Source organism: Gymnoscopelus microlampas (assembly GCF_963454915.1).
Source record: "Gymnoscopelus microlampas genome assembly, chromosome: 13".
In the NCBI taxonomy this organism is placed as follows: Eukaryota; Metazoa; Chordata; class Actinopteri; order Myctophiformes; family Myctophidae; genus Gymnoscopelus; species Gymnoscopelus microlampas.
The window spans coordinates 989,870-1,017,844 of NC_139950.1; the positions used below are offsets into that span (position 1 = coordinate 989,870).

At 42.6% G+C, this 27,975-nt stretch overlaps 1 protein-coding gene across 2 annotated transcripts in view; it reads right to left on the minus strand.

The window, feature by feature from the left end:
* Nucleotides 1-27,975, minus strand: part of ninl (ninein-like) — a 115,814-nt gene that overhangs the window by 46,663 nt on the left and 41,176 nt on the right. For both annotated transcript variants that reach the window (XR_014602101.1, XM_084076483.1), the window contains exons 6-10: nt 27,508-27,692; nt 26,116-26,286; nt 15,496-15,702; nt 5,577-5,713; nt 2,131-2,271 (exon numbers count right to left, since the gene is read on the minus strand). Coding sequence is in view for 1 of the 2 variants with exons in the window: in XM_084076483.1 (XP_083932609.1) it covers nt 2,131-2,271; nt 5,577-5,713; nt 15,496-15,702; nt 26,116-26,286; nt 27,508-27,692 (841 nt within the window). In the remaining variant the exon portion in view is untranslated. The remainder of the gene's footprint in view (nt 1-2,130; nt 2,272-5,576; nt 5,714-15,495; nt 15,703-26,115; nt 26,287-27,507; nt 27,693-27,975) is intronic.

Below are 27,975 nucleotides of genomic sequence, written 5' to 3' on the forward strand. Positions count from 1 at the left end.
CCGTGCATAGACACCTAGAAAACCCGAAAATCCGTGCATAGCCGCCTCACATCTCCTCCATTGACTAAACCAGGGGTCTTCAACAGGGGGTCCGGGACCCCTAGGGGGTCCTCAAAGTTACTACAGGGGGTACGCCAAATCTTTGTGTGAAAAGATTTTTTTATTTTACCTTAACCACTTGAACCCTAGCATCCCTTTTCTGAGGAGAACTTTAGCCAAAAAATAGCCGATCTACAAGCTCACAACGCCTCGCGCTGCAAGGCGCTGTGAGCTTGTAGATCGGCTATTTTTTGGCAAAGAGGTGTTTGGTGTAGAGGGAAAAAAGAGCAGACCAAGTAAACAAAAAGTTGAATCTGAAACACAATTTTATACAATATAAAGGGGGTCCCTGCTTCGTCTCTCTCTCAGCTAGGGGGTCCTTGGCCTGAAAACGTTGAAGACCCCTGGACTAAACCATGTCGGAGGGGCGCAGTCTCAAGTGAACTGGAGCCACGTGAGGGACCACCGAGTGAGCTAAAGCGAGCGAGTTGCCGTCCCGAACGTTGCGACTCAGCGCCTTTTGAGTTATGTACCGATAGGCACAGAATTGTAAATCATGTTGTGGGGACTCCTCTGCTTCCGGGTTGCAACCTGGTCAATATTAAGCATGCCCACCGTGGGATTCGTGGCTCATATAGACACACACGGCCGGAAACGGAAGGCCTACAAATTCACGCCCACTTTTGGATTTGCGCCGCTACTCGGGGTCCGTTAGAACGATGAACTGCAGCTCTCAATGCATTCCCTATGAGAGGACATGAGAGTTAGCCTACGTTAAAAATATTCCTACATTAACTGGAGACGATATTGATTTAAATAAAAATATGTTTCCAAATGTATGGAGTGTCTTTGTCAAGATATCTTCTTGTTTTCTTAATAGTTGATGTGTTTCACATTTAATTTGCCACTTAAACGAGTTACCCATAATGTTAACACAGCAGAGGGTAGACGGAGAACAGACAAGTTGTCGCATTTCAGTGACATCACTGTCTTTACGAGCGCCGACCAGTGTACCCACTGTAGAAACCAGTCCAGTTTGCTAATAATTCACAACTACAGTGCCAGTCAGATAATTTGAAACTTTAAATTTCTCTAAATAGTATAAACTCTCAGGCTGAGAGTTTATAATATTTAGAGAAATTTAAAGTTTCAAATGCAAAAGTAGTGGTAGTAGTTGCGAATTACTGGACATTTAGACTGAATGTTTCATTTATCCTCATCTTGCGCTAATGCACGCAACTGTTTTGCCAGGTTTTATTTTTGTTGTTTCTCATAAGCGTGCATCCGTTGTCTGTCAACAACACAGTAGTCTGTGCCTTGACTTCAGCACGCTGACTCTCTCCCCACCCGCCCCCCGCCCCATTGCGCTTAAACTACATGCAAAAAGGCTGTTCGCTGTAGAGACAGGACAGGCGGTCGCCTGCCCAACTAAGATCTCGCCTCCCCTAAAAATAAAAAATAAATAACCTGAAAATGTGTCATTGCGTGCTTAATGTCCTCAAAGTCACGCATCCAACAAGCTTTGAATTGAGCAGATTGGACCTTCTGTTCCAGAGATAATGACCAAAACATATTGAAAACGGACACTTTCGCCAGTTTTCTGGGTATTGAAAACCTCAAGGGATGCGTCCGTGACGTATATACCGTGCGACCACTTAAACTATAGATCTCCGATGCTAGGGGTTTTGACATACTTATGGAGTATATTATAGTATATTATGGGTAGTATATCGAGATGACAGATATGGGACATTAAAAAGGACAAATTAAACAAATGGGACAGTTTATTAGAACAAAAAAAAAATCGCTACAGCCTCAGTAGTTAACCAGTGAAATTACGGTATTTTACAATGCCTCTCATAGAGATTGCATTGAGAGCTGCAGTTCATCGTTCTAACGGACCCCGAGTGTCAAAAGTGGGCGTGAATTTGTAGGCCTTCCGTTTCCGGCCGTGTGTGTCTATGCACAGGTTTTCGGGTTTTCTAGGTCTCTATGCACGGAATGACATCCGTGCAGTGTATACTAAATTGTGTGAGATCAGGCTGCACACACACACACACACACACACACACACACATCAAAGCTGTTTACTTGATCTTGGATTGGTTGATGTTCTCCATGCTAGCGTGCCTGTCGTCCACCTCTCGTACCAGCTGCAGGTTCCGTCTGTCTGCCCAGTCCAGGTCTGTCTTCAACCTGTCTCTCTCTCTGACCGCGTCCTCTGCTACCGTCCTGCACACACACACACACACACACACACACACACACACACACACACACACACACGCTTGTATTACTATACTTGTGAGGACATAAGGAAGGAGGGAAATGGCTGAAAATAGCCGAAAATATCAGATCTAACCATTGTAGCTAGGGCTGTGAACCATCTGCTATCTCACAATTCGATTAGATTCTTGAGGTCACAATTCCGTTTTTTTTTTTTCAAATTATTTCAAAACAAACGATTCTCGATTAAAACGTTTTTTTTTCTTCGATTCAGCCCAGAATTTGCCCAAAAATGTCATTATACAAAAATACAAAAAAAGAAAACAGATTCGATTCTGAATCGTCCAACATGAGAATCGCAATTCATATTCGAATCGATTTTTTCCCACACCCCTAATTGTAGCTCACAAACATTAAGATCAGTTTTATCACTTTAAACTTGTACACATCTGCTAGCCGATCTACAAGCTAAATGACGCATGTGAGATTGTAGATCTTTTTTATTTTTATGTGTGGATTTTTTTTTTAAACATTTTAACAAGGCAAATGTTGTATTTATTGATTGGTCATGGAATAAAACATGTAACATACTTACTGTGAAAGGCGCTATATAAATAAAGTTATTATTATTACTGTACATATTTTTATTTTCGACCTGTTTTTGCATAGTAGTGTCATTAAATGTTTTGATGAATTGAGAACAAAGGACCCCCATGTAAACAAGCCATAGTTAGCCTCGCGTGGCCAGACAATAGACACACTGTGTGGATATTAATTTAACTGCTGTTAAAGCGCTCTGTCACAATCTGACCAGTAGAGGGAGACGTTGTCGTATTAAAATGAGCTGATCATGTTAAAATACAGGTCAGCTGTTTGTCACTTCATCATGTCTGCCCCCAGGCCAAACTAATCAATACCAGATCAATAACAGTTCATTGCTTTCTTCTGCGGGTTAATTAGCTCCACAGGAAATGAGATTCTGCTGATCTAGAAACTTCTTCTCTATCCATACATCTCAGTCTGGACTGTTTAACCCTTTAAAACCGGGAACGCGGCCTGGGCCGCAGCGTGGCGGTCCAGGCACCCTAGGCTGCAATGCCAGCCTGACAGCGTGTCGCGGGTTCGACTCCCGATTCCGACGACCTTTGCTGCGTGTCACCCCCCCATCTCTCTCCCCATTTTCCTGTCAGCCTACTGTGATCTATCAATAAAAGGCAAAAAAATATCTTAAAAAAAAAAAAAAAAAAAAAAAAACGGGAACGCATGTGTCATTTTAAGATTTCTTTGGCTCTATAAAAATAGCAGATATACAAGCTCGTAGCGCGGCACTATATCTGCTATTTTTTTTTTTATCGTGAAAATGTGTGCAAATCTTTAGTTTGAATGTATATATACTTTTTTAAAGTGAAAGTTATTAACTCAAATCATTGCTTCTGGGGATTTTACAAATGTCTTCTAAATCCTAACTGTTTTTTTTTCCTAAGGTTTTACTTTATTTTTTATTTTTTACTTATGTTGCTATATTTTCAATGGTTTTCAAACTTTTTTTTCATGTCAAGGACCCCCAAAATAATATGTATTTGTCCGCAGACCCCCTCCCATCTTAACAATATTTTGTTCCAGGGACCCCCAGAAGCAAAGATTTGAGTTAAAAATGATTTGCAAAAATTTTCAAGATTTTTCCAAAAAATAGCAGATCTACAAGCTCATAGCGCTCGGTGCCACGCTATGAGCTTGTAGATCTGCTATTTTTGAATAGCCAAAGAAACCTTAAAATGACACACATGCGTTCCCTACCCGGCCTTAAAGGGTTAAATATGCACATTATCGTGTGCAAGTGCAATACGCTCTACGCACAGCAGCCATATTGGAAAGAAATTGGGCCTCTTCCTTACTTCCTTCCAGTGGAGGAAAAAGTGCTTCTTTTTTTTTTTACTTAAGTAAAAGTATCAATACTGCAATGTAGAAGTACTCTGTTACAACTAAAAGTCCGGAATTCAAAATGTACTTGAGTAAAAGTACAAACGTATTGGTATCAAAATGCACTTTAAAGTGCCAAAAGTATAAAGTACTCATTATGCAGAATGTCCCATTTGACTTGTTTCCAAATGTGTAAAATGCCTAAAAATCATTTGAAAATGCGACGCATTATGATCTTGTAGATCGTCTATTTGGGGGGGGAGGTGAGGAGGGGGGTTCGCAATATATGGAGGGGGGAGGGGGGGGTTATATACGACAGCACCACGCTACTTGGCCAGCTATCGGTGGATCGCTGGCCTGCCAGTGCTACGCCGGGTGGGCGTTCTGCGCTGCGCATGGTTAACGATGATAAGGACGGCACGTGGAGACTAATGGTCCCGACGGGCGACGCTCCGGTCAGCGGGGCGTGGAGACGTCGTCACACTAGAAATCTGGCATGATTTGCTACCTGGGTTGCTGCGACCTATTATTTGTCAAAAATAATAGGTCCACAGACCACAGACGGCAATTATTGTATCCGTTTTAACACTGAAACTATGTGTCAGATTCATCTTCGCCGTTAGCCTTAGATCAAGACTATCGTAGATATATTTTATCGATTTTTTTAATTTTTATATCTACTAGAGTCTTAGCGACCACCCCCCTGTTTGCCCTGGAATGCCACCAGTACAGCCCATATTTCTCCAAACATATACAAATGCTAAATATAACGTGCATACCCGCTTGGCCCAAATGTTAACTCAGTGTCCGGAGTATTTGTGCAATGTATTAGTCCATATTGTTTTTTAATATAAGTGTTTTAATCCCGTCTGTGGCCGATTCTGTCAGAAGTTCCCAATGGCTGGTAGTGACGGGGCGCATCCGGTGAAAGCCGGAATTACACTCAATGTAAACACGAAGTAAACGAGGGGGGAAAATGGTGTTCGGCCACAGGCGGGATTAAAACACTTCTTTATTGAAAAACGTGGACTAATACATTGCACAAATACTCCGGACACCTAGTTAACATTTGGGGCAAGCGGGTAAGCACCTTATGTTTTGCATTTGTGAGAGAGCGCCGTTCACAAAGGCCAGAATGAATGCTAATAACGTTCTAGCGGAAATACAGTACGTTCAGTTCACAATCGCCCAAAACATAACAAGTTCATGAACGATCGTTCATTGAGCGTGTTCAGGCACAGTTTCTTTCCATTATGGCGGGCGGGCGGCTGGGTGTGGGTGTGTGGTGTGTGTGTGTGTGTGTGTGTGTGTGTGTGTGTGTGTGTGTGTGTGTGTGTGTGTGTGTGTGTGTGTGTGTGTGTGTGTGTGTGTGTGTGTGTGTGTGTGCATACTGTAGGTGTGTGATCTCATTCTTGTAGGAGATCAGGGCGGCCTGGTGGATCCCGTTCCCGCTGACCAGCAGCTCATTGTCCAGAGCCAACGTCAGGTCAGCCAGACACACCCTCTCCTCCAGGGAGAAGTCCAACGTCTGACAGACACATAGAAACACACACAGAAACAAATAAATAAACAAGCGCTCTTACAGGAAGAAGTCTAGACTGTGATAAACACACAAACACACAGTGGTGGAAAAAGTCCTCAAATGTTTTACTTAAAAAGGTAGGGTAAGTGATATATATTTTTTTGGTTAAAGTACTTAATTCTGATAGTAATCATTGCTACAGCGTTTGTTCGGTCACAGGGGTCTCTCCAGCTCTTTAGTAAACAGAATATAGAACATTTTCAGGTAGATGACACATTTTAAGCCAATCAGGAGAGAGCACTGAAAATGCATTTTCTGTTTAATAAAGAGCTGGAGAGACATTGGAGACTCCTTATATGGACTCTATAGTAATGAGCACTATCAGAACATAGACCCATTTTGCAATTATTTGAATAATTGCAAATCACTTACCCTACCTTTAAGTAAAAGTATCAATACTGCAATATAGAAATACTCTGTTACAAGTAAAAGTCCATAATTCAAAATGTACTTGAGTATAAGTACAAAAGTATTGGCATCAAAATTTACTTAAAGTACTAAAAGTACTCACTATGCAGAATGTCCTATTTTAAGTTTTCAAATGTATACAAATCTTTTGAAAATAGCAGATCTGCAAGCTAACAATGTGTCGCATCGCAACACATTGTGAGGTTGTAGATCTGCTATTTTCAAATGGCCGAAATGTACTGTATATAGGGCTGAATAGGTTGACCACTACGTTAAATGTGTTGCAGATCTGTTTTAGTTTTTTTCAAGGCATCCATGCAACTTCATTTTTAGCCATTTTTTGTTTTTGTTTCTTTTTTGTGCCCATATACTACATTTCTATAATATATTTCTTATTGTGCCAATAAGAAAATGTTTAAATAGCCCTACCACCCAATCCATTACAGATTAACGGACGGACATGTCGCTACACCAGAAACACGGCATCATTTACTCTACAGTGTAACAACTGCAAGTGTGTGCATGTGTGCGCATCTATCAGCATGTTGATGCCCAAACAATAAATCATTCAGCTCTAATATGACAGGATCAAAAGGTCAACCTCACTGCTGATTAGTTCCAAGTGTGAATCACTTTGTTTGGAAAACACATGAACCTTAACTGGGACCGACCGCCTGCTTTTAGAAAGCAGGAGCTTATAGCAGGAGGTTATATATGTGTATATGATGTAGGGCTGTCAACGGATATTCCATATTCAAATATACAGTATATTCAAATAATAATAATAATAATAATAATAATAATAATAATCCTCCTATAACTTGACAAACCTCTGTAGCTCTGTAGTGCGTGGTGTAGTGCGTGGTGTCATGGAAAGCTGCCCGGTTCTCCTCAGTGACTGGAGCAATTGCCATTACCATCTGAACTTAACTGCGAAGCCCGTTTCTCAATTTCATCAAATCTCAACGTATTATTAGCGTTTATGTGTCAAACAATGGGAGATAACGTTGCCAGGTTTTTCGCGAGAAAAACAAGCAGCAAGGTCTATGAAAACAACGCCAAACGACGCGAGCCCTACAAGCAATTGCTCCTAAACCGCTTACAATAGGCCAACATGGCAACACCAATGTCTGTCACGCTCTGCCAGTGAGCTAGCCTGCTTCCACACCATACACCCCGCCCACTCTCTGTGTGTGTGTGTGTGTGTGTGTGTGTGTGTGTGTGTGTGTGTGTGTGTGTGTGTGTGTGTGTGTGTGTGTGTGTGTGTGTGTGTGTGTCTGTGTTTACGACGGGACCCGCGGCCGCGGGTTCCGCGGCGGGAGTTGCCCCTGCGGGGGAGTCACCGCGGGGGGTGCCGCGACGACACCCGCGGGGGGGAGGAGGGGGGGCCGCCACAACGGAACGCGCTGGGGGGACGTGCGTCAGGACCTGCAATAACCCCAAGTTTGCAACTACTTTCACCTGCGCCCTTCACCGGGTATGGTCTAGTAATAATACTAAGACTTGTGAGTTCTCGTGAGGTTCTGGGTCCCAGTAACCTTACACAGCACATCACAGAGGCATCACTCTGATGACATGTTTGGAGTGAAAGCTTTTGATTTTAGGTCATTTTATTTTGGTAAAAGAAATACGAGTAATAAAACACTTGTTTCCAATGTGGTCCTGCAACATATAATTAAAATAAATAGTCCAATAAATAAATAGCACAAATACATTACATACTGTAGCACGCAGCACATAACATGAACTAAAACATACAGAACACTGAAAACCACCTAAAATCCCTGACTATTATCAAACTATGAAAACACAAATCCAAAGTGCATCACTAGCCTGTAGCTTATTCCATAACAGTATTTTTTTTTTCATAGGACAGTTCAGCTTGAGACTGACCGACCGACCGACCGACCGACCGACCGACCGACCGACCGACCGACCGACCGACCGACCGACCCACCCACCCACCCCCACCCCCACACACACACACACACACACACACACACACACACACACACACACACACACACACACCTCCTTCCAAAGAGCTACTGTATGGTTTTAAGGAGTAGTTCACCCAATTATTTTTTTCTATCAATTACACACCCCAGGTAGCCTTGAATGTTGTTGTCGCATTCCTGAGCCAATACTTTGATACTGGGTCATCGGTCAGTAGGAGACTCCGGCGGTCATCAAATTATTGGCTTAGGAATGTGACGACAACTAAAGAATCTCAAGGCTCTTCAAGGCTACATGGGGTGTGTTATTGACTTTTTTTTTTAATTGGGTGAACTACTCCTTTAATGTTAGGCCCCTTGCTTGCTGTGCAGGCTGGACAACTGACTGCCTTCTAAATCAGTGCAGCGGACTCTATAGACCGCTGCACTGAACGCACACAGCACGGGAATCACATAACGTCACTTTAATTGATTCTAACTGACAATAATAGGTCAAGACTTGACAGAAGATGCGAAAGATGCGGAAAAAAAACTCTGTTCCCTCTACTCGGGGTTAAGCTTCCTTTATGTCTCTGTGTGTCTGACTGAATAGATATTGGTTTCATTATCGCAGCGCCACTTCAATTGATTCGGAGTGACGCTACGGGTCAAGCTGAAACGGGGCGATGCGTTTGGTAACGATGGCAGACCGCTCACAAACTGAAGATGCGATGTAAAAACTGGAACTGTCCCTCAGGGCGAAACGTCCTTAATGTGTCTTAATTTTGTGTGTGTACAGTACGTGTGTGTGCGTGCGCGTGTGTGTGTGACATTGATCTGGCTTGGATCAATAGAGCTAACATTAAGTTCCCACATTGATATCACAATGACAACTTTTTAAAGTTATAAAGAAAAATGTAAAGTTGCATTTATTTTATTTTTTTTATTCACATTATATTATGATTAAATCATAGTGCTTTGCAGTTTGAGAACCACCGATTTAAACTAAAACATTACACATGTGCATCAGGCTACACTGAGGCTGACTGAATAGATGCTTTTGTCCTCGTTTCACGTTCCATGTCCAAATAATGCTCGTTCCATGTTTCATCATAACATAACATGCATGCCAGTTCTCTGTAAAACAATAGGTAATTGTTCATTTCATCTGGCAAGAGAGCAGGTTTCTCAGCACCAACCACGGCGCAAAGAGAGAGGTCTGCAGTCTTAAAGTTGTATACAAAACTTAAAATAAAGAAAATGATACATTTGAATATTCAGATCTATTCGACTGGGTTGTTTATTTTTTTTATAAAGAATATTCCAGCGTATTTTTTTTTGCCAATTTTGACAGGCCTAGTAAAGGATGTTGGATTTCTTTCAAACACACCATTTCTGGGGGCGCATACCATATATTCTGGTAATCCAGCTCGACAGCGTGTCGCGGGTTCGACTCCTGATCCCGGCGACCTTTGCCGTGTGTCATCCCCCATCTTTCTCCCCATGTCCTGTCAGCCTACTGTCCTATCAATAAAGGCAGAAAAAGCCCCTCTTTCTATAGCGCTCCGGTGGCGCAGTGCTGAAGTGTCTTACGGGCTGGGGGGGGCGGAGCGTTGCGCGGGGGGAGTAGGACGAAGGCTCTACGTCCTCCAAGTGGGGGGGGGGGGGCTCACTGGCAAGGTGAGTCAGTAGGATACGACAGCAGTGACAACACACAAGTGTGTGTGTGTGTGTGTGTGTGTGTGTGTGTGTGTGTGTGTGTGTGTGTGTGTGTGTGTGTGTGTGTGTGTGTGTGTGTGTGTGGGGAGGAGGCAATTGGCATAACGACTAAATTGGGGAGAAAAGCACAAAAACAAACACAAGCTCTTTTCTTTGATTGGCCACCAATTAAGACTCATGACCCGACACTTAACGTCTGGGTTCCTTGGGCTGTAATGGTTCAGAATTAATGACGAAACCAACATTCCTTTGCAGCAAAATAACTTTTTAGTCTGAGAATGTGTTAAATGCCTCTGGTCTGAACCCCTTCAACCATCTGAACCACACGCGCACGCGCGCACGCACACACACACACACACACACACACACACACACACACACACACACACACACACACACACACACACACACACACACACACACACACACACACACACACACACACACACACACACACACACACACCTCAGTTGACTATTCAGCACACACACACGCACGCATGCACACACGCCTAAGCTGACGATTCAGCACACACACACACACACACACACACACACACACACACACACACACACACACACACACACACACACACACACACACACACACACACACACACACGTTAACTACAATGAACTGTGGTAGAAGGGATGGTCATTTTAAAGACAGTTATTAAGTCTTATTTTTCTGTTTATATGAACTTTGAGGGACTGAGCTGAGCTTGCATTCTTTTAAGTCCAAAGCCCACCAGAGCCTAATGGTCTGTCTGTCTGTCTGTCTGTCTGTCTGTCTGTCTGTCTGTCTGTCTGTCTGTCTGTCTGTCTGTCTGTCTGTCTGTCTGTCTGTCTGGGCTATCGTCTCAATGAAGGGGAGTGACCCAAGTAAACACTTTCACTCTAACAACGTGAAACAGTTGATGCAGGTTCATAGCAGTGTGCGTGTTAATATCAAGGTATTAAGACAATCCACGACAGATCTGTGTGTGTGTGTGTGTGTGTGTGTGTGTGTGTGCGTGTGTGTGTGTGTGTGGGGGGGGGGGGTTACTTTTGAACAAAGCCAGCCTTTCATTCAGTGAATTAGGGAGTACGGGCCACATGCCAGGAGAGCTTCTAAAAACGCAGCGTGCATCCAACAACCAGAACACTCACAGCTCACAGAAGTTACACTAACAGCTTAATTTAACAGCAGTGTTTACAACACAATCACACCGACAAAAGCACCAGTACGCTATCAGAACCACGTTAAACCAGCTCTTTAAAAACCCATTAAAAACGGGTGAGCATCCGTGTCATTTTAGATTTTAGATACGTCGCCTCCGTCGGGTGGAAACGTCCAGAATGTCCAAAACTGTTACTTTTCAGGATTCAAATTCAAAAAGTAGCAGATCTACAAGCTCAAGACGCATCGCGAGACTCTCATCTCAGGTGCCCTCCAGTCCCCTGCAGACCACACACACTTTTTATTCCTGCCCAAAGTTTGCCTCTTTTTGGAAAAAAGAGGCAAACTTTTTTGCCTAGGACCACACTGACACACTCAGTGTGGTCCTAGGATTCTCTGTGAGCCATATTATCACTTCCTTCACAGGTGTTACCAATGATACTAATGAAGGCTCTGTTCTGGTCAAACAGAGTCAGGGTGCTGATGGTTACATGTCGCCTTTCCGACATGTCGCCTTTCCGGCGTTAACTAACCCTATACCTAACCCTAACCGCACGCGGAAGCCACTAGTCGGAGTAGTGAGATGTCGGAATGCAGACATTACCCCGGTGCGGATATTGTGCATGTTGGCTCACTGGAAACACTCCGTTACACCAGTGGGTCTACAGTTGGGGTCCAGGGACCCTCATGGGCTTCCAAATGGCCCCTTACAGGTGTGTAACTCTGAGAGTGTACAAATGGAACCAAATGGACCCTTAAGGGTCCATTTGATTCCATTTGTACACTCTCATAGTTATGGGGGTTGTGGAAACCACTGTGCTACACTAAATGGAACAGAGCCTTCATTAGTATCATTGGTAACACCTGGGAAGGAAGTGATAATAGAGCTGCTGTGCATAGAGCCTATAGCCATCTTCGGTGTGTCTCCTGCAGCGGGCGGATTTAACAGATTCCATGCTGACTTGGTTGCTTTTGCTTCCCTCATTGCCAGACGCTGTGTATTAATCCACTGGAGGAGCCCTAACCCTCCCAGTGCGTCATCATGGGTAAAGGACTTGTCGGCGTTTCTCCATTTGGAGAAAATCAAACACATGGTTAGAGGTTCGTCTGGGAACTTTTACAGATAAAAACTAAAATGTTAGTGAGGGACTAGTGGAGAAGAGATTCAGCAGAACTAAAAGAAAAGTCATTTTATGTTTGGTCGCGCTCGGGTGTTGCACTCTGAAAATAGCAGATCTACAAGCTCACAGCGTGCCACGCTGCGACGCGTTGTGAGCTTGTAGATCTGCAATTTTCAGCATGCAACCAAGTGTAAAATCAGCCATTACGACGCCATCAAGGCATTTTAGTCGACTAAATCAACTGTAGATTTAGTCGACTATAATCTTATGATTTTTAGTCAACTAAAACTAGATAAAAACTAAAACATTTCAGATGACTGAAATATGACTAAAACTAAAAACTTCTGGGGGTCCCTGGAACAAAATATTTTGAGATGGGGGGGGTCCACGGCCAAATACATCATTTTGGGAGGTCCTTGACATGAAAAAAAGAGTACCACTGATACGTTTTTTCAAAACACTGTTAGGATTTAGAAGACATTTGTAGAATCCCTCTAGAAGCAAAGATTTGAGTTACAAATGTTCGCTTTAAAGGGACTACACCATGAATTTTAACTTTTTCTTCTTTTTTGTGTGTTTTTGGTCTCCCCTACCTCTCTTCTATCCCCAAAAATACCCCAGTTTGAACACCCAGGCTTTCACAGCATAGCTGGGGTTTTATGTAAAATGGTCTCAAAACAGGCCAAACTGATTTGCCCCCGAAAGTGACGTCACTAGCGGTACAATCCCTCCCGTTTTTCAGTTCCAACATAAAAAATGAGGGACATAAACAATATTATATTAAATATATATATATATATATTTTAATTCATGGTGTAGATCCTTTAAACAAAATATATATTTAAAGATTTGCACACAATGTCCACGATTTTTCCAAAAAATAGCAGATCTACAAGCTCATAGCGTGGCACTCGGTGCCGTCAGAACTTCTGTGCTCCATGAAGGCCGGGTGGGAACGCAACTCAGAATGTAATGTCGGGTCTGGTTCCTAAAACCGGACGGAATGGATCTGACCTCTGAGCCAAGAGGTTCTGGTCATCACGACCCGACAACAACAGAACAAAATACAAACATATTGATTCAGTAACTGAGAACACAAAAAAATACAGACCACACTTTACTGTCCAACGTCTGAGAGATTCTGACTCGCTTCTGCATTTCGAGATTGGTCAAGTCCGCACACCAACCCATCAATTATATTAACCCATTGAGACCTGAAGCCGATTCTACATGTCTCCTAAATCCCAACAGTTTTCTGAAAAACCTATGTTTCTATATCAGTGGTGTTCAATCTTTTTCATGTGAAGGACCCCCAAAATTATATGTATTTGGCCCCCATCAAAATATTTTGTTCCAGGGACCCCCAGAAGCAAAGATTTGAGTTAAAAATATTTGCTTTAAAAATATATATACAAAGATTTGCACACATTTTCACGATTTTTCAAAAATAGCAGATCTACAAGCTTGTAGCGCGGCACTCGGTGCCATGCTATGAGCTTGTATATCTGCTATTTTTGAATAGCCCAAAGTGTAAAATAATGCTTTTTAGCTCAAATCAAAAAATTACACAGTTTAACACAGGGCTTAATGGGTCAAAACTGCAACCTACAGTACATCCACCTTCAAACAAACGATACTTCTTTTAAAGGGATAGTTCACCCCCAAAATACTTTTTTTCCTATGGATGAGTCACATGGCGACTTGAATTCACAACATTTTTTTTTTGTTTTTGTCGCATTCCTAAGCCAATAATTTCATGCCCGGCAGCGGTCCCGGAAGGAGACACAAAGAGCCTCCTTTGTGTCTCCTACCAGCAAATTGGTCATCAAATTATTCGCTTAGGAATGCGACAAAAACAAACAAAAAATGATGTACATTTAATTACTTTGAAATTAAACGTTTTCTCTGTTTCGTTTTGTTACTTGACTTTGAGACACACCAACTACAAGTTAACGCAAATTTCCAAATCAGCCAATCACATGTGTCATATATAACTTAGATGTGCCAAGTACTCAGACTTCTAATGACACTTTAGGGAAGGGGTCTTCAAACGTTTTTTTCAGCCCAAGGACCCCCTAGCTGAGAGAGAGATGAAGCAGGGAAAAAGCATTATTTTACACTTTGGGCTATTCAAAAATAGCAGATCTACAAGCTCATAGCGCGGCACCGAGTGCCGCGCTACGAGCTTGTAGATCTGCTATTTTTGAGAAATCGTGAAAATGTGTGCAAATCTTTGAATATATATATTTTTAAAGCGAACATTTTTAACTCAAATCTTTGCTTCTAGGGGTCCCTGGAACAATATATTTTGATGGGGGTCCGCGGCCAAATACACATAATTTTGGGGGTCCTTGACATGAAAAAGATTGAGAACCACTGATATAGAAACATACGTTTTTCAGAATACTGTTGGGATTTAGGAGACATGTAGAATCGGCTTCAGGTCTTGATGGGTTAATATGTTGGATTCGTGTTAATGTGTATTTCCAGACGGTTCACTTTTTAAACTCTCAATATTTAGTCAACTGTTGGCTGTGTACTTGGTCTGTTCTTTTTCCCTCTACACCAACTCTCCGAAAATAGCCAATCTAACAAGCTCACAACGCCGCACAGAGCGAGGTGTTGTGAGCTTGTGGATCTGCTATTTTTTTCGGCTAATGTTCCCCATCACATAGAGATTTGGCCGGACCACCCTGTAGTTACTCTGAGGACCCCCCTGGGACGGTGCTTCTTATTGTTATGTCTTACCTCTGTATGTGACAGCACTTTCCTTACTCTGTAACTGCTGGGCTGCTATCTATCTATCTATCTATCTATCCATCCATCCACATAGCAGCAACTCAATGCATTTAAGCCTGATGATCTGCTGCAGTTCAAACCAGGCTCCAGAATGGTTGAGTATGAAAGAGTGAGAGTGAGTGATGCCCATGGACATATACCACCAGAGGGAGCTCATCTGACCTCGTTCCCCCCAGATTTGGCTCAAACATGGGGGAAAATGCATTCTACTATGCTGCCACCAAAACGTGGAATGCCGTGGAAAAAACATGAAAAGACGTGGCCTCCCTTCGGCCATTTGAAAAGAGCCGATCTACAAGCTCACAATGCGTCGCATTGTGAGCTTGTAGATCTGCTGTTTTCAAAAGATTTACATACATTTTATACATTTGAAAACTTGAAATGGGACATTCTGCATAATGAGTACTTTCTACTTTTGGTACTTTAAGTGCATTTTGATAACACTACTTGAGTACTTTTACTCAAGTAAAATTTGTATTCTACTTGTAACAGAGTATTTCCACATTGCAGTATTGATACTTTTACTTAAGAAAAACACGCGAGTACCTTTTCACTCACACACGCACACACACACACACACATCGCTGACCTGCAGTATATCTCTGCTGTTTCTGATGCCCTCCTCGGTCCAGAGGGTGATGACTCTCTCTGGACTGGTGCTCCCGGAGCCATCGTCCAGCCGGCTCAGCAGCCTCTGTCCCACCGTGGCCGACAGGAGGGACGGCGAGGCGGAGCGTGCCGCGACGCCGTCGAAACCCACCTGCCTGGAGGCAGAGTGCGCCGCGCCGTCAAAACCCTGTGCCGGGGAACGGCAGGATGGGAGGAGAGAAAAGTTCAGTGTCAATTCCTACAGCTCTTTAAGAAGCGTTTACCCTTTAAGACCGGGAACGCATGCGCTACCAGCTTGTAGATCTGCATTTTTTTTAGCAAATCTTTGAATATATATTTTTTTCAAAGTGAACATTTGTAACTCAAATCTTTGCTTCTGGGGGATTCTACAAATGTCTTCTAAATCCTACGTTTTTTTAAAAAACCTATGTTGCTATAATATCAGTGGTTCGCACAAATTTTCATGATTTTTCAAAAATAGCAGATCTATGGCATAGAGGGCCGCGCTATAGGCTTGTACATCTGCTATTTTTGAATAGCCAAAGAAATAGAAAAAATGCGTTCCCGGTCTTATAACCCCAGAATCTCAGAGAACATTTGAAACTTTCCAGAATCTTCCGTAGAAAGGTTGTGTGTTTCTGTTAGGGCTGTCACCATTTTGACATTTTACCTGGCCATTAATTTTCGCTCAAATAGTTGCAATTAACGATTTCATTGCATTTCTGTTTTTGAACGTTGGAAACATTACGAATAAAAATGACATTTCTGTTTGGCCTTTTAGGCTTCGTAAAACAAAAGGTGCACCGAGCAGATATGACAAAATAACTTACTTAACTTAATAACTTTATACTTTTAACACAGGCCTAGTGATGGTTCTTTGTTTTACGCAGTGGTGTAAAGTAACTAAGTACATTTACTTAAGTACTGTACTTAAGTACACTTTTTCTGCAAGCTCACAACGTGTTGCCGTGCGGCGCGTTGTGAGCTTGCAAACTGGCTACTTTCGCTACTTTAGGAAACATTTCAAAAAGTACAAGTTCTTCTGAGTTCTATAGGTTCCCAGAAAATAACTCGGGGTTAGCACTGCATACCACCTCCTCCTGATCAGGGTCCACATGAGCCTCTGAGAACTTCATCTGAAGCTGAGCCATGGTGTGAAGAAACCAAATCCAGAGCCTGGGAGCTATACGTTTCACCACACGACACGGCTCACACAGCTCTTGTACTGAAAAACAGTGGACTCTATAGATGTATAGAATCTATATAAATTCAGATCCAGAGGGCTGTAGTAGACTCCACAGACGGTGGTATGTCTGGGAGCTGGAGGAAGGGTTACAGTAGATTATCTCCTGTTTACAAATACAAAGACAGAAACTCTAGAAGCTCAGGTTGTTCTATGTATATACGCCCAATACATCTCTGTGAGATTAATCCAGTCCAGAGTTGCACAGGAACTGTCTGTCTGTCTGTCTGTTAACTTCTGTAGAACTTGAAGAACAATGTACAACACAAGCACCCATAACTTCTCTCTCTCTCACACACCTCCCTCTCTCTCACACACACACACACACACACACACACCTCCCTCGGTCACAAAATGCTCTGAAGGTTTAACTCTCTATGCATGTATCACACTGGGTTCCCACACACACAGATTATATGGACCAAAGCAGCTGATTTCACACAGACTTTGTTTTTCTGCTCGATGCTGTTAACTGCTAATCTGGCTTAGGCTGCTTTCTACTGGATTTATACCGCGCACGCGCACACGCACACACACACACACACACACACACACACACACACACACACACACACACACACACACCTACTGTAGTGTTTACACGGTGTTGATTTCATCGACTAAAACTATGACAAAAAATCTGTCGACTTTTTTCACTTTTTTCACCTTTTTTCACTGACAAAAACAAAATCAAAATCAAAAGAAATCAAAAGAAAGCTACGATGATTAAAACTAAGACTAAATATATTGACAATTCCATAAACAAATAAAAACTAGAATAAATTGTTAGTGAGGGACTAATGGAGAAGAGATCCAGTAGAACTAAAAGACAAGTCATTTTATGTTTGGTTGCGCTTGGGTGTTGTGCTCTGAAAATAGCAGATCTACAAGCTCGTCGCGCTGCGACGCGTTGTGAGCTTGTAGATTGGTTATTTTCAGCATGCAACCAAGTGTAAAATCAGCCATTACAACGCCATCAAGGCACCGCCAACATACATTTATTCGACTAAATCAGCTGTAGATTTAGTCGACTATAATCTTATGATATTTAGTCAACTAAAACTAGACAAAAACATTTCAGATGACTAAAATATGACTAAAACTAAATGGAATTTTATTCAAAAGACTATGACTAAAACTAAAACAAAATGCGGTCAAAATCAACACTGATTGTAACACAGCGTGTCTCCGGAGTTTCATCTAAATATGCCTGAGAAGTCAAAGTGAACTCTGTCCTCTGACCAACACAGATGAACAGAAGCCATGTTGGGTCATGTTCATACTGTAGTTTGAACAGGGAAACGACCAGCATTATGATGGAACAACAACAAACCAGTGCTTCTCAAAGTGGGGGTCCAGGGGATCCTTGAGGGGCTTCCAGGAGGTCCCCAGCAACAAATAAATTCATATAGCATCAAAATCAAATACACCCTATATTTGAAAATAGCCGATCTCACAACGCGCCGTGAGCTTGTAATATTTGTGTGTGTGTGTGTGTGTGTGTGTGTGTGTGTGTGTGTGTGTGTGTGTGTGTGAGAGAGAGAGAGAGGTAGGCTTACTTTGTACTGCAACAGCACAACCATTTCCATGACTTCTAGTTGAACATGTTAGACATCCTCCAGGTTATTTATGTACATGTTTATCTCTTTGTTAGACAAAGTCTAGGAGCTCAGAACTAGAGCCCTGCCAGTGTGTGTTTACACACAGGTCTGGAGGTAGGCTTGCTTTTGTATTGTCACAGCACAAGCGTTTCTTTATGAATGAAATGAATATGAGTTCTCACCATGGTGTGTTTTATCATGCAGGCAGAACATTTTAACAAGAAAATGAACTACTGTACCACTACAGAAATGGACTACTTCCAGCGCTGTCTAACAGCATTACGGCTCACACATGTTACAACAACAGATTCTTTAAAAAGCAGTGTTTACAACCTGCATTATCACACACAACCAAACACCAGAGTATTCATAACCAAGTTTAACTATTACTGTGCCACTCTAGTCTACACACAGCCAACTCTGTACATGGTACCAAAGCAGTGGTGAAAAAAGTACTTTTTTTTACTTGAGTAAAAGTACCAATACTACAATGTACTACAAACATACTCTGTTACAAGTAAAAGTCCGGAATTCAAAATGTACTTGAGTAAAAGTACAAAAGCATTGGTATCAAAATGTACTTAAAGTACCAAAAGTAGAAAGTACTCATTGTGCAGAATGTCCCATTTCACAAGTTTTCAAATGTTATAAAATGTATAAAAATCGTTTGAAAATAGCAGATCTACAAGCTCACAATGCAGTGTGAGCTTGTAGATCTGCTATTTTCAAATGGCCGAAATGTATATAGGGATGCAGTGAGTAATAATACAAATCTACAAAGCAACTAAAGTTTTCAAATAATTGTAGTGGAGTAAAAGTGCAACGTTTGCCTCTGAGATGTAGTGGAGTAGAAGTAAAAGTACTGAAAATTGGAAATACTCCAGTAAAGTAAAAAAGAAATACCTCAAAATTGTACTTAAGTACAGAACTTGAGTAAATGTACTTAAGTTACTTTACACCACTGGTACCAAGTAATGTCTCTCTCTCTCTATGTATTCAGAAGCAAGAAGCTGTGTTGTGTGTGTCTGTGTCTGTGTGTGTGTGTGTGTGTGTGTGTGTGTGTGTGTGTGTGTGTGTGTGTGTGTGTGTGTGTGTGTGTGTGTGTGTGTGTGTGTGTGTGTGTGTGTGTGTGTGTGTGAACAAGTGAAACTCTCATCACCTGAGACACAAAAGGTCTGCTCCCGCAGGAGTAACGTCTCTGTTTCCTGCCGCTCCACGTCAACAGGCCGCAGCCAGTGATCAGCCCCGATGTGCAGTACATTCTGTCTAGATTAACTATCAGTACGCACCACTCACTACTTCTATCACTATTTCTATCACCATGTGTGTCAGTATGTGTCAGCGTTCAGTACTTTCTGTCAGCATGTCCTCTATGGAGCAGCGTTGCCAGATCTTGCGAGAGAAATAAGCAACCAGGTCTACGAAAACAAGCCCCAAAGAAGCGACTGTGTTAGCTAGGCCACATGAGCACTTTAAAACCTGTACGCATCGGATGTTTGAAAATAGACGATCTACAAGCTCACAACGCATTGTAAGCTTGTGGATCTGCTATTTTCAAAAAGAATGACACAGTGACACATTTTTTTTAAACATTTTTACGGCACAAATCTGGTATTTTCAGATGGGGGTTAGGGACAAATACACATTAATTAGTTTTGAGAAGCCCAAATAAGCAACTACACTTTAGAAACAAGCCCAAAAAAACCACAATGCAACTACCAATATTTACAAGCAATTTCACAGGAAAACGAGCCCCAAGTCGCTTATAATAAGCAGACGTGGCAACAAGAATCTGGAGCTACAGGTACCTTGCCCCACTGCATGCTGGGTAAAGCCACGGCTTAGCCCCGCCCATTCACTATGCATGTCACTTTTTTGGATTGACAGCAGCTCCAGCAGAGCCTCCCGATTGGCCAGAGAGTTAATGGAAACACTAGGAACTGCACTTTGAATTGGAATTGAATTTTTATCAGCAGAAAATGCATCATGTTTGTAGAGTGAAGTGAATGAGTCTTGAAAGAGTCCTTTTGGGGCGCTGACAGATCAGTGGTTAACCCTATTAAAAAATAGCAGATCTACAAGCTCATAGCGTGGCACGAGTGCCGCGCTATGAGCTTGCAGATCTGCTACTTTTGAAAAATCGTGAAAATGTGTGCAAATCTTTGAATATATATATATTTTTAAAGTGAACATTTGTAACTCAAATCTTTGCTTCTGGGGGATTCTACAAATGTCTTCTAAATCCTAACAGTTTTCTTTTGGAAAAAAAAAGTATGTTGCTATAATATCAGTGGTTCTCAAACGTTTTTATGTCAAGGACCACCCAGAATGATATGTATTTGGCCGCGGACCCCGATCTCAAAATATTTTGTTCCAGGGACCCCCCAAAAGCAAACATTTGAGTTAAAAATGTTCGCTTTAAAAATATATATATTCAAAGGTTTTAAAAAAATTTCACGATTTTTCAAAAATAGCAGATCTACCAGTTCATAGCGCGGCACTCTGTGGACTGCCCATGGTTCTGCCCATTTGTTCACAAAATGGCAGAGGGAGGACAAATTGGACAAATACAGTCATATATGTTTGATCCAGAATCTGGTTCAGATGAAGATGAGGAGGAAGAAGAACTACTACTCCACAACCGCCAAAATGTGGATGTATCAGAATGGTAAGAAATGTTACAGAAAAGCAGTATTCATTATCTAAAATGTGGCTAAGTGTCCATTAGCTTTAGTCAATTGTGGCAATGGATATAATACTAACAAGTACTATAGTCTGGTTGCCCCTGCCCAGGGCAACACAATAATGCCATTCCTTTGCCCAAGCAGGTGTTCATGTGGTCTAGTATGCATAGTTTTGGTATGCAATAGTATGCAACGTTTTGGGTGGTGTTTAGTACTCTAATGTAGGCCTACCCATTCCTCCTTATAGTGCTATCATCATTGTCTATTAGGCCAAATTGTTGATGTTTAATTGTATAATAATTATGTGTTTCTGTTTTTTCTAGTAAGAAATACCTAACCGGAAAGCCTCATCAACCCTTTGCTCAAATCCCAAATGCTCATGTGTGCAACGGATAAATAAAAGGCTTAAACAGAACCATCAGTTGTCATACATTCTTACAGATGTGCCATGGTGATGTTCAATATCCTGTGATCCAAGTAGAACTTTATCTTACAATGACTATGGTATCCATTACATCAGTGACATTATTTATAGCATCACTGCACACATTTTACTATCATTACAATGCATTTGTATTCCTTCAACCTGACATTCCCATTTAAATAGGCTATGTATTCTTTCCATACATCCCCTTACTAGAAAATGAAATATAAGCTAGTGCTACAGTATATTACAGTATATTACAGTAGGCATATGCATATAAAACATCTAACTAGATGCTCTCATAATGTATTCAGAGCCATTTCCACCTTGATAATACACTTCTGTTTGCAGAGGCACAGATAATTCGTCTCTTTTTTATTATATTGACAAACAATCACTTATGCTATGTATCTAATCCAACTGAACTAGCTCTAGCGACCCTAACGTTGGCTGAGACTGTATGACTCGAGTTGGTCCCGCCCGCGTCGGTATGTTCTGCCGATTTAATGTACATTTTTTACCTTCTGAACATCGTATGAATAATCTAAAGCTAGGCGCCGTATACATATGTCTGTTGTTCCGACGGCGTGAAACAACGCATCGATGGGCTCAAACAACCGTTTAAAACCTTAGTTTGTTGGCAGCCTGTGTTGAATTAACATGGAGGCTCGTCCCTGATCTAACTCTACGCCATGTTAAACGTTCATGCGCGTTCACGACCAGCACTGCCTCTGCATGTTGAATTCAACGCAGACCGGCACAAAACCCCGGTTTAAAAGGTTGTTTCGACCCATCTAAATCCCACAACTAAACGGTGGGGGAGGTCACAGACACAAGGCTATGTCAAATCGATTCATGCTCCTAAGTCATTTTATTGGGGCTGGCGGATGTTTTAACTTATCGGTAACGCTCCTGAGGTGCTGCTTTCTGTGTCTCCAGGATAAATCGTTGGAATAGAACCTGGCTTCAGTACTTTCCTGTTTGCAAATCCCATATTGACTTGCACTAAGTTGGTGAAGCAGTCATCAACAAAATGGGAACTACACACCCGAAGCCTGGTAGAGGGGGCTGAGGGAATAATCCTGTCTGTATAAATGAAATTAAGCCATTGATCACGTTTGTCCGTGTCAATGGGCAAAGTGTGAAACGACTGTTTGATAGCTGTCACACAGCAGTTAGGCACAGAACAACCTGCCATGGTCACACACGTGTGTTTTAGGCAGCTCCGCCCACAAAAGGTTGTAGTATAAATGACAATGATAATGAGGGGAGGTGCGGTGGGTGGGTATGACTTTGTTACGTCAGTATGTCGCTGTTTTTGGATTGGCACATTTGACTCTCAAGGTTTCAGCCTCCAGGAAGAAACTCCAAATAGTCAGCGAAGACATAAAACACCATAAAAACACCACCAGGGGGCTTAATGAAGTTCTATCAACCTCATAGACACATGAAAAACAGAAAAAGTGCAAAAACATGGCACCAGCTCTTTAAAGGGATAGTTCACCCATTAAATGACTTCTTTCCTATTGATTAGTCACCCCATGGAGACTTGAATTCATGGATATTTTACAAAGAGTCTCCTTTGCGTCTCCTACCGGAACCGCTGGTCGTCAAATGATTAGCTTAAGAATGCGACAAAAACAAAAAAATATCCACAAACTCAAGTCTCCATGGGGTGACTAATCGATAGAAAAACATTTTTGGGAGGTGATCCCTTTAAGATGTTTTCTTGTGTTATAGCCTATTCCTGTTTTGCCAAAGTGACAGAAATATTCTCAATAAAGCACCCCCCCCCCCCCCCCCCTTCCCCGCCACTTTATTTAACCCCACCCCCTCCATTTACGGTAATCATTGTGTATTTATTGTTTATAGTGTTAGGGGGTTTTGAACCGAACCTTCAAGCCAAAAGAGCATGCTCCACAAACCACCCGGTGGACCAAATGGTCGTCCTAAAAGGTCAGAATGCTGACCACATGGACCACAGCACATCCTCTGGGCTGGGTTTCTGTGGCAGCGGGCCCACACTGTTAAAGTGTCTCTCGTGTCTCTCTGGGCTTAACTGATGGGTCCATACTGATGGGAGCGAGTGTGTGCACAGGAGAGAGAGAGAGAGAGAGAGAGAGAGAGAGAGAGAGAGAGAGAGAGAGAGAGAGAGAGAGAGAGAGAGAGAGAGAGAGAGAGAGAGAGAGAGAGAGAGAGAGAGAGAGAGAGAGAGAGAGAGAGAGAGAGAGAGAGAGACAGAGACAGAGACAGAGACAGAGACAGAGAGAGAGAGAGAGAGAGAGAGAGAGAGAGAGAGAGAGAGACCCTTATGGGTGTCCATTTGGTTCCATCTCAGAGTTAAATGAACTCCGAGTTAAATGAACATTGATTTTACAATATGAATTGGGGTCCCAGAGACATACATGCCATTAAATGGGGGTCCGTAGCCCTAATGCATGTCAAACTGGGGGTCCTTGAAATTAAAATGGTTGAAAATCACTGCTAGAGCCCTAAAAATCTTCTCTTATGGGGGTCCCTGGCTTATCTTTTCAAATGAGGGTCCGCGGGCTAATAAGTGTCTATTTGAGGGTCCTTGTCACGAAAAAAGTTTGAGAACCACTGGTTTAACCCATTAAGACCGGGAACGCATCTGTGGCATTTTAAGATTTCTTTGGCTATTCAGAAATAGCAGATATATACAAGCTCATAGCACTATGAGCTTGTAGATCTGCTATTTTTTTTTTGCTATCTGTGCTTCTGGGGGTCCCTGGAACAACATATTTTGAGATGGGGGTCCGCGGCCAAATACATATCATTTTGGGTGGTCGTTGACGTGGAAAAGTTTGAGAACCACTGATATAGCAACATAAGTTCTTCAGAAAACTGTTAGGATTTGCACACATTTTCACGATTTTTCAAAAAGCTTGTAGATCTGCTATTTGAAAAGCCAGAGAGAGAGAGAGAGAGAGAGAGAGAGAGAGAGAGAGAGAGAGAGAGAGAGAGAGAGAGAGAGAGAGAGAGAGAGAGAGAGCAGCTGCAGAGAGGCGCAGACGATTTGAAATGTGTCTGATTTGCATTGATAATAATAAATTGCTGTGGCTTTTATAACTGGTCAGGATGTCTGGAGGAAATGGTTCGGCCTTTGCCATAAAAAAGACGAACAAAACCGGCAACCTGTGATTTATTTGTACATTTTGAGTGTGAGTTGTGCGTGTGAGTGTGAGTGTGAGTGTGTGTGTGAGTGTGTGTGGTGAGTGTGTGCGTGTGTGCGTGTGTGTGTGTGTGTGTGTGTGTGTGTGTGTGTGTGGGGTGAGTGTGTGTGCGTGTGTGCGTGTGCGTGTGTGTATGTGTGGTGAGTGTGTGTGTGTGTGTGTGTGTGTGTGTGTGTGTGTGTGTGTGTGTGTGTGTGTGTGTGTGTGTGTGTGTGTGTGTGTGTGTGTGTGTGTGTGTGTGTGTGTGTGTGAGTGTGTGTGCATGTGTGTGCGCGTTGTAACTACCATCGTCAATGTACTAGGTGCAGTGGATGCATTTGCAACTTCTGTGGACTATGTGGCTCGTATACAAGAAGGCACTTCTCACCGGTGGACTCTACCAACAACCGACGCTACCTGACCTAACACCAGACTAAGAACTTTGTTTCCTCTGGTGATCCAGCCAGGGTTTCAACAACTTGGGATGCCCAAAGACGAGGCAGAAGGGCTGGCAAAGTGTTGTGCTGTCTCTGCTGCCATATGTGGCGGAGCCGCCGCTACTTGGGAGTGCTGAGTGACATGCGTGTTGTATCACAAGGACGTTTCGATGAGTTTGTGAATGTAACATTTACTGCACCTGAAATATTTGTGTCCCTGTATGCTTTCCCTGTGTGTGGACATAAATAAATTGTTAAACTGTGTGTGTGTGTGTGTGTGTGTGTGTGTGTGTGTGTGTGTGTGTGTGTGTGTGTGTGTGTGTGTGTGCGCGTGTGCGTGCGTGTGTTAGAGCCCTGCAGGCCCGACTCGGGCTCACCGAACATTTTGCGCAGAAATTTCACTCTGGTACAAATGGAACCAAATGGACCCGTTAGGGTCCATTTGGTTCCATTTGTACACTCTCAGAGTTAAATGAACATTGATTTTACAATATGAATTGGGGTCCCAGAGACATACATGCCATTAAATGGGGGTCCGTAGCCCTAATGCATGTCAAACTGGGGGTCCTTGAAATTAAAATGGTTGAAAATCACTGCTAGAGAGCCCTAAAAATCTTCTCTTATGGGGGTCCCTGGCTTATCTTTTCAAATGGGGGTCCGCGGGCTAATAAGTGTCTATTTGAGGGTCCTTGGCACGAAAAAAGTTTGAGAACCACTGGTTTAACCCATTAAGACCGGGAAACCAAATGGAACCAAATGGACCCGTAAGGGTCCATTTGGTTCCATTTGGTTCCACAGAGCCTTCATTAGTATCATTGGTAACACCTGTGAAGGAAGTGATAATATGGCTGCTGTGCATAGAGCCTATTAATAATGAATAAATAAAGAGGTCTCTGGCTTCGGACGGGCTCGGGCTGTAAAATTGCGCCACCTACGGGCCACGGGCCCGGGCCCGTGGTACATATTCGGCCCGTGCAGGGCTTTAGCGTGTGTGTGTGTGTGTGTGTGTGTGTGTGTGTGTGTGCGTGCGTCACTGACCTTGTGTAAAGCCCTGAGGTCAGAGGGTCGCGTGGGCGTGGAGGAGCACACGGGGGCGGAGCTGAGGTGCTCCGCCCCCCAGAACACCTTGTGGAACTGGGCCAGGGTGACCCTGCCGCCTGCGGCGGTGGCGCCCCCCTGTGACAACTGTCTGAACAGCATGTCCACGTCCTACATAGACACAACGCAGTGTGTGACACAACATATACACACACCCTGAACAGTGATGGAAAAAGTACTCACATTTTGTACTTAAGTAAAAGTATCAATACTGCAATGTAGAGATTAGAAAGTAAAAGTCCGGAATTCAAAATTTACTTCAGTAAAAGTGCAAAAGTATTGGTAACATTTTTTAATTAAAGTACAAAAATTAGTAGTACTCATTACGCAGAATGACCTATTTCCCAATGTCCTGTTTCCCAAGTTATCATATGTCTCAAATGTATAAAAATCTTTTGAAAATAGCAGATCTACAAGCTCACAATGAATCTCTCTCTCTCTCTCTCTCTCTCTCTCTCTCTCTCTCTCTCTCTCTCTCTCTCTCTCTCTCTCTCTCTCTCTCTCTCTCTCTCTCTCTCTCTCTCTCTCTCTCTCTCTCTCTCTCTCTCTCTCTCTCTCTCTCTCTCTCTCTCTCTCTCTCTCTCTCTCTCTCTCTCTCTCTCTCTCTCTCTCTCTCCAATCACTTTTCCATGTCCTTGACATGGAAAAGTTGGAGCACCACTGACATAGCAAGTTTTTTCAAAAAACTGTTAGAAAACATTTGTAAATATAATATTCAAGATTTGCAGAAATGTTCAAGATTTTCCAGAAAATAGCAGCTCATAGCGCAGCACTCGAGCTTGAAGATCTGCTATTTTTTAGAAAAATACATTTTAATATATATATATTTTTTAAAGCGAACATGTGTAACTCAAATCTTTGCTTCTGGGGGATTCTACAAATGTCCTAAATCCTGACACTTTTTTGAAAAAAGTTAACTTACGTTGCTATAATCAGTGGTGCTCAAACTGTTTCATGTCAAGGACGCCCAAAATCATATGTATTTGGCCGCGGACCCTCATCTCAAAATATGTAGTTCCAGGGACCCCCCAGAAGCAAAGATCTGAGTTAAAAATGTTCGCTTTAAAAAATATATATACATTCAAAGATCTGCCCAAATGTTCATGATTTCTCAAAAATAGCAGATATACAAGCGCATAGCAGAAATATCTGATCTACAAGCTTAAAATGCGTCACGAAAAGCTTGTAGATCTGCTATTTCTGTTTTTTTATATTTGAAAATGTATGAAAATCTTTCAACATGGAAACGATTATGACGATCATGCAAAACTAATTAAGATTATCTCAAATAATTGCGATTAGACGATTATATAATGATTGTGACAGACATACCTGTGTATTGAGGTGTTGCAGTCCCAGGTGTTGGCAGACCAGGGCCAGGCCCTCCCTGTCCAGACCTCCGTCCTCGTCTCCTCCTCCCATCTCCTCCCACGCCTCCTTCAGCTGCTCCGCCGTCACCTCCTGCTGAGGAGGAGCGGGAGCAGGAGAGAGGAGCGGAGAGGAGCTGTTCTGTTGACCTGTCAGTATAGAGGAGAGACACGATGGAAGGTCATATATGCGTTCATGATATATATATATATATATATATAGCAGGGGTCTTCAACAGGGGGTCCGGGACCCCTAGGGGGTCCTCAGAGTTACTACAGGGGGTCCGCCAAATCTTTGTGTGATTTTCACATTAACCCCTTCAACCAAGCATCCCTATTCTGAGGAGAACTTTAGCGAAAAATAGCAGATCTACAAGCACACAACGCCTCGCGCTGCGAGGCGGTGTGCGCTTGTAGATCTGCTATTTTTGGC